At 40.9% G+C, this 8075-nt stretch overlaps 1 protein-coding gene across 3 annotated transcripts in view; it reads left to right on the top strand.

Annotated features, from left to right (window-relative positions):
* The first annotated feature begins 242 nt into the window (after positions 1–242).
* Positions 243–8075, top strand: part of LOC148015979 (phosphatidylserine decarboxylase proenzyme 3-like) — a 220187-nt gene continuing 212354 nt past the window's right edge. The window contains exons 1-3 of one of the 3 annotated variants that reach the window (XM_087664264.1): positions 243–533; positions 1192–1271; positions 1483–1507. In XM_087664264.1, the coding sequence (XP_087520390.1) occupies positions 393–533; positions 1192–1271; positions 1483–1507 (246 nt within the window). In that variant the 5' untranslated portion in view covers positions 243–392. Of the gene's footprint in view, positions 534–1183; positions 1272–1482; positions 1508–8075 lie in introns of all 3 variants that reach the window. The other 2 variants (XM_087664263.1, XM_087664265.1) reach the window with 2 other exon arrangements.

Below are 8075 nucleotides of genomic sequence, written 5' to 3'. Positions count from 1 at the left end.
AGAGCAAGACATGGATTTTCGTATTTTAGTGCTAAGGCCTAAGAATGTTGCTAAACACCATTAAATTTTATATTTGAGTGTTAAGGCCTAACGAATGGTGTCAAATACAATTAAAGGAGATATGAATTTTTTTTGTATTAAGGCCTAAAGAATGGTGTCCAATACGAGAAAATGCAAGATATGAAAATTCGTATTAAGTGGTAATTTAAGAGAATTACGACAATATGTACAATATATCATATTTCGTATTTTTGCTCGTCGGCAACGAATACTTACATTCTGGTGCTGTCTTTTTATGATCCGGTTTGCAAGCATCGGTTCTTTAAGGAATTGCAAGCTTGTAAAGATCGGTCCTTTAAAGAATTGCAAGGCTAGCTCCATTGTTGCAGAGAATGGGGCAGAAGCTCTCGGGCAGCAAGCATGGCGGAAAGACGTCTGATCGGGAGGGGTCCTCCAGCAAGCACAAGAAAGCGGTCGAGTCTTCGCTCCACCCCAAAAACTACAGTGGCATCGTCCGCATACAGCTCGAGAAGGTGCGTGACAAGCATTTGACCTAGGAGGCGAGAGCAAAAGCTTTAATGCTTGACGCAGTGCCTCAGCCGTCTTCACACATAAGCTTTCATAATGACGATCGCTCGAAGAGTTATTCAGAATGCCCTACAATAGCAGCGTTTATCAGGATTTGAAATGCTGGCAACGGAGCTTTGTGCTGTAGCTGCCTGAGGTAGCTATGGCACTTGTGATGGCTGGAGCTGCCTAGTTTTAAGTAGCTATGACACTTTACACTTGTCTCGTTTGTGGAGGCAGGAAGCTTCTAGAATTGAATATTCGGTTGCATGACTGTGACAAGCTCATCTCCTATAATGAGGAGAAAACACACATCGTCGTAGTGCATAATCTTTTGCATGACGGTGATAAAGCTCATCTCTCATATCAAGACACAAGGAGGGAAACATAAAAATCATCAGGCTAGTTTTGAGCAAATTAGCATCTTCCAGAAGAAGACGTTGAGTTGAGAGATTGGTTATGTAAGAGTTCTTCTTCCAAATTCACAGTGATTGGCTAGAAAGATACATAGTCGAGGATAAAACTACGTATCATGTTCACAAGTAGAATGCACTGCCAATATTTCAGCAAAATTTCCTACTTCTGCAAATGAGCTAATATATATTGTGTTGTGAAGAAACACAGGCAGAAATGCTTTTCAAGGATCGCTGGTTCGCCTGTGTATCTCTTGGGCAGCAAACATTTCGGACAGCAACATCAGCTCAGTATATTTCTTACCTTATGAATGTGTTGACTTTTCATTATGCAGTACATATGTACTCTACTGCCTTTTGAATTTTGCGTAAATGGCACATACAAGTAATCCGCTCTATGGCTGTTCAAGTTCAGTATGGTGATACAGATTTGTTTACAAGCAAAGCGTCACTAACACATTGTTGTTCTTTGATCATGATGGTGGCCTGAACGTAATCACAGTACTGAGAACCCTGTTTGGAAGTCGGTATGTACAACCGTTCACTGGTTTTCTAAGTAAAGATTTTCCTGAAAGAATTCACATGTTCAAACATAATATTAACTGTCTAGTACAAGCGTGGTTTTAACTATGGAAGATGAGAAAGCATGTCATCTCTATATGCATAATACTCAAGCAATGAGTATGGGCAAACTGAAGTGAGACAATAAACAACCACCAATAATGAAGGTAGTGTATCATACATTGCCTCTCTACAGGTTGAGACACTCAAAATGATTAGGCTTTTGATTTGTTGAAAGGGGACTGTATATTAGTAGGTAAGAGAGCCACCAGTCAAGATTGTGGGAGAGAAGGAAGGAGTCTCACTTGTAGCTTTCTTGCTTGCACAATGGGGGAATACACACACACGTGGAGGCCGAAAACAGTTTTCCTCTTCTTAGTTGTGTAAGCCAAAAAAGAACTCTCATACAAAGAAATAGAAGAACCCTATATACGGGTCTCAAACCAAACTCAACTAACTAAGGTGGCATACGAACTGAGTCACGAACTAGAGTAGATAAGGATAGCTGTCATCTAGCTATTATTCATGGGTGGTGTACCAACCGCATCTGCAACTGACAAGTCGGTGACATAAATGCACAACGGTCACCCTGGCATATCACGAGTGGAGCTCGATATCTTAACAATCCCCCTCGAGCTCAATCCCAATTCCTACACACCAAGCAGGTCTCTGAACTTGCGCAGCTTCTCTGTGCCCAATGCTTTCGTGAATATGTCAGCTACCTGATCCTCTGTGCTGACATAAACTAGATCAATAAGACCTAGTAAAACCCTCTCCTGCACATAGTGATAATGCACCTCAATGTGCTTTGTTCTAGCATGATAGACTGCGTTATTTGCCAAGTGTATACTACTCATGTTGTCACAATAAATGACAACTGGCCCATCTGTAGGTTGATGCATATCATAAAGTAGCTTATGCAACCAAGCTACCTCATATGCAGCCATTGCTGCGCCCCTGTACTCAGCCTCTGTGCTCGACAAGGCAACTGTAGGCTGTTTCTTGCTGCTCCAAGTGACTGCAGCACTCCCAAAAGAGAACACATATCCACTGGTAGATCGTCTATCAGAAATACTACCAGCCCAATCAGCATCAGTGTATCCATACAACTGTATCTGAACCCCAGTCTCATAAAGTAGTCCATACTGCAATGTAGACTTTACATACCTGAGTATGCGTCTAGCCGCATTCAAATGCGGTTTCCTTGGAGCCTGCATAAACTGACTTACCAATCCAACAGTATAGCTCAAATGTGGCCTGGTAATAGTCATATAAATCAAACTTCCTACTATGCGTCTGTACATAGTAGGGTATTCTAGAAGCTCACCTGCATCTTCGTTCAGCTTCACATTCTGCTCCAAAGGAACTGAAATAGGCTTACAGCTTGTCATTCCATATTTGGACAGCATATCCAATCCATATTGCCTCTGCAAGAGCCGTATCCCACTTGGTGATCTAATCACCTCAATACCCAAGAAATAATGCAGCTCTTCCAAATCCTTCATCTCAAACTTCTGCTTCAATAGCATTTTCACATGAAGGATATTTTCATCACTGTTACCTGTCATAATCAAATCATCAACATAAATGACAAGTAGCATAATACATTTCTCTGTTTTTCTCACATAAAGTGAGAAATCTGCCTTGGAAATCTGAAAGCCAATAGTGACGAGATACTGTCCTATCTTGTTAGACCATGCTCTAGGTGCTTGCTTCAAGCTATACAAGGCTTTCTTCAACCTACAAACAAACTCAGGATGAACAGCATGCACATAACCTGGTGGTTGCTCCATATATACCTCTTCTTGCAAATCACCATGCAAGAAGGTATTCTTTATATCCATTTGATGTAAAGACCATTCCTTTGATGCAGCCATAGCAATGACTGCTCTTACGGTTGCCATCCTTGCAACCGGACTGAATGTTTCTTTATAATCAATGCCATATGTTTGTGCATACCCCTTGACTACTAATCTTGCCTTGTATCTATTCACAGAATCATCTGCATTGTGTTTCACCTTATAAACCCACTTACAACCAATTGCATTCTTATCTTTAGGCAAAGGTACCAATTCCCATGTAGCATTTACTTCCAAGGTATCCATTTCTTCATCCATGGCTTTCTCCTATTTTTCTTTTCCCATGGCTTGCTCAAAAGAAGTGGGTTCTGGTTCTGTATCACTTTTGACCATATATGCATAGTGAATGGCTGTAAATCCATCATATTTCAGCCTATCCAGAGCATACCTAGCTCTGATAGACCTGCGCAAAGTAGGTTCACTCCCAGATGCTCTCAAAACATCCCTGGTCTTCCTTACTCCAGGTGTAACAATAGAAGGAATACCCAACTCATCATCAATGCTCTGTTCTGAGCCACTGGATTCACCATCCACATAAGAGTGACCTGCATTCACATCAAACATGGACTGATTTACCTTCTCTTTTCCTTTTCGTGATACCTGCATACCACTATCTGCATTGCTTTGAGAAGATTCTCCTGATCTCAATCTGCCTGTCCATGGCGAAGAATGTGAACCACTGCTAGAGGACGCTCCAGGTCCACTAATATCTTGTGACTACTGCTGTGAATTCTGTGCAGCATTACCATTTTGTGCATCTACATTATCAATCACATTTACTGGTTTATACTAGCTACTCATCTCATCAAAAACATCTCTGCTCACTGTAAACTTACGAGTAGAAGGGTTATAGCATCTATATCCTTTTTGCTGCAGAGAGTAACCAATAAAGATGCACTTCTCAGTTTTTGGATCCAACTTGGATCTCAACTCATCTAGCACATGAACATAGGCAATGCAACAAAAAATTTTCAAATGAGAAATATCTGGTTTCCTACCAGTATACCTCTTCTCTGGAGTCATGCCATGTATTGCTGCAGTGGGAGTCCTGTTCATTATGTAGACTGCTGTAGCAACTGCCTTAGCCCAGTAAAAATCTAGCAGATCTTTTTCATTGAGCATGGCACGAGATACCTCTCCAATATGCCTGTTTTTTCTTTCTGCAAGTCCATTTTGTTGTGGGGTATGACTACATGAATATTGCTGCTTTATGCCATGCTTTTGCAGGGACCTTGCAAACTCATTTGAGAGGTACTCTCCCTCTCCATCTGACCTTAGGCATTTTATTTGTAGGCCTGTTTCTTTTTCAACTATAGCTTTAAGAGTTTTGAAATGCCCAAAAACTTCACTTTTCTTTTTTATAAAATACACCCAAATTTTTCTGCTATAGTCATCAATAAAAGTGGCAAAATAATGACAGCCTCCAAGAGATGCAGCTTTAGTAGTCCACACATTAGAGTGGATTAATTCCAATGGCTTCTTACTCTCTTGAACATGTCTAGGAAATGGTTTCCTTGCCTGTTTTTCAAATTGACAAGCTTCACATACCTTATGCATTTCTGTAACCTTGAATTTAGGCAATCCTGCAACAATATTTTGGGCTTGCATTGATTTAAGTCATTGTACATTAACATGATCAATGCGTTTATGCCAGATTTCAATATCTGCAACTACACCGGTCCCATGTGCAAACATTGCTGCACTCAATTCAGGTATGTCTGCATCCAATGTAAACATTCTGCCCTTTTTATTTCCTTTTGCTATCAAGCGATCTTTATTTTTCATATCCTCAACAAAGCATCCATGAGAATTAAATCTGACCTGCAAGCCCTGCTCAACCATTTGACCAACAGAAACCGGGTTCTTGGTGATATTCGGGACATGAAATACATCCGACAGGTATTTCTTTTTTCCATCCTGCATAGACAAAGGGATTTTTTCAATCTGCACAATAGGATGTGCAGTATTATCATCGTCTCCACAAATCCTGGTTTTCCATTTTCCTTGCATCCTGCATCCATTCTGCATGACCTGTCATGTGGTTTGATGCACTTGAGTCAACATACCACACATCGTTTCTTTCTTTTGCACTTGTCATAGAATTGGTCATATGCTGCATCATAAACAAATGCTCATTTCTATCATCACCCTGTCTACTAGAAGATGCATAATTCCCTTGTTGCAATTTTCCATTCATGATGTCATTCTGCTTTTTATAGCAGTCTTTAGCCATATGACTCATTTTACCACAATAGTAGCATTCAACATTGCTGTTTGCATTTTGGCCTCTTTGCCATCCACCACGACCTCTTTGGCTCCCCCTAGAGTTACCACGTCCTCCTCCATAGGATTGGTTTTCTTGAGTTTGCTGCATATTCTGATTTCTATCACGGCTTCCAGATCGGCCTCCTCTACCTCTACCTCTACCTCTTCCAGCATGTGAGTAGAAGACAACTTCTTTTGAAGTTCCTCCTGAAGAAGATGCACCACTATTTCTCTGCTCCTCAGAAATTAGAAAAGTAATCAACTCCTCAAAATCAGGAAATCTTTCACGGACGGAAATGGATGCTCGGAACTGTGCATAATCCTTTCCTAGACCATTCAAGGTCACAGAAACTAAATCATCATCTTCCACTGGCGACCCAATGGAAGCAAGTGCATTTGCAATCTTTTTCACCTTCATGTGGTAGTCATTGATGCTCACACTTTCTCTTTGCACATTGTGCAACTCTTGCTTGAGCTTCATTTTCCTGGCTTGCGTATTTGTGCTATACATTTTTGACAAAGTATTCCATGTCTCCTTTGGCGTACTTGCATCTTGAATATGCACTCTCATAGAGTCTGAAATGGTGATAGACAGCTAGTATAAAACTTTCCTAGCTCTCTCATGCCATGCTTTAAATGTCTGCATTTGCTGTTGATTGGGAACATTAGGAAGAACTGGTTCTTCTTCATTTCCTGCAACGAATTCCCAATATCCTTTTCCCATAAGGAAATTCGTTATTCTAAACTTCCATTCTTGGAAGTTGTTCTTGTTAAGCTTTTCAGTGACAATCTGTGAAAGAGAATCAGACGCCATTACAGAACACTGCAAAAAATTCTGTCACTGCAAAGAACACAGCTTCAGTCTCATAAGGGCAAATCTGTAAAACTGACGAAAGTGGTATTTGACCACACAGTCACTTCCTAGTGACGTTTTTGCATCAACAGGTAACAAGGATGATTCTGTAACTCCCAATGTCTCTGCGCACAAGCATACGATGCAATTTCTACAGTAACTTTTCACCAACCTGTAGAACAGTGGTCGCACAGTATAGAACAGGGCATTTTCCTGAGTGCGTGCAGAAAACTTCCGTCTCCAAAACAGGCCCCGAAATGGCCTCAAATAAAAAAAACAGAGCAACCAAGGGCTAAAGCCCTATCCCGCAACATATACTACCCTCTTGCTACACCGCGAAGAGCGTCTCAATCTGAGACAATGCACTCTTACACTTTCCGCCTGTGCTACCTGCAGAGACTTGCTCCCAAAACAGAAAAATGAAAGCAACACTGGTCCTCTTACCAGAATACCGCGAACTTGGTTTGCTTTCTTGAGCTCCTTACCACGAACAAGGCTCTGATACCAAGTCAAGATTGTGGGAGAGAAGGAAGGAGTCTCACTTGTAGCTTTATTGCTTGCACAATGGGGGAATACACACACATGTGGAGGCTGAAAACAGTTTTCCTCTTCTTAGTTGTGTAAGCCAAAAAAGAACTCTCATACAAAGAAATAGAAGAACCTTATATATGGGTCTCAAACCAAACTCAACTAACTAAGGTGGCATACTAATTGAGCCACAAACTAGAGTAGATAAGGATAGTTGTCATCTAGCTATTATTCATAGGCGGTGTACCAACCGCATCTGCAACTGATAAGTCGGTGACATAAATGCACAACGGTCACCCTGGCATATCACGAGTGGAGCTCGATATCTCAACACCACCTTCATCACATGCAGTCTACAGATGATAGTTGACCTATTGAGCTTGTTTTTTGGCTTGCTTGCTTGTTTCAGGACCAACTTGTAAAAAACATCAAACAAAACTATGCTTATAGATACAAAGTTTCTCCATTCAATCTCTTAGTTTTGAGAGAGAGAATTATATTTCTTGGGCTCTCCCATGTTTGGGTCCAATACTACCGAAAATACAAAATTGGAAGTAATGAGAGGGAGGAAGTGAGATAGAGAGGAAGGAGCTAGGGAATCCTTTCCAAGCAAAATACATGCTCTAGTACGTGGGGACATTTGGAGGGATAGGACAACAAGCTTATGATCAAACTTAGTAGAGAGGGAGCTTTGCACTAACCTAAATAGGCTTCTTTACAATTTGAGGTCTAACTTCACCTTTGCTAATCAACTACTTTGCCCCATACCTTTGATGCTCAATTGTTGCTTGCCTAGGTCCTAGGGATATAAAAGGCTTGTGTGGATGAATTTTCGAGATAGAAGGTTTGGGAGTTGATGGAATAACGTCTTGTAGATGTTTTGCATGTGTGCTTTGAATGAGAGTGCGGACTATATTATTCTCTCGAGTAATTTGAGCGTTGATGCATGTGGAATATGAAAGTTGCTTAATGGAGTGTCAAGGGTAGGAGTGCTTGTTAGAAGATGGAGTTTTTTTAATGCAATAGAAC

Source organism: Lygodium microphyllum, chromosome 23, assembly GCF_053477565.2.
Source record: "Lygodium microphyllum isolate KBCC chromosome 23, Lygodium_microphyllum_v1.1.10, whole genome shotgun sequence".
Taxonomy (NCBI): domain Eukaryota; kingdom Viridiplantae; phylum Streptophyta; class Polypodiopsida; order Schizaeales; family Lygodiaceae; genus Lygodium; species Lygodium microphyllum.
The sequence above is the reverse complement of the archived record's forward strand: the minus strand, read 5'-3'. Positions and strand labels throughout refer to the sequence as shown.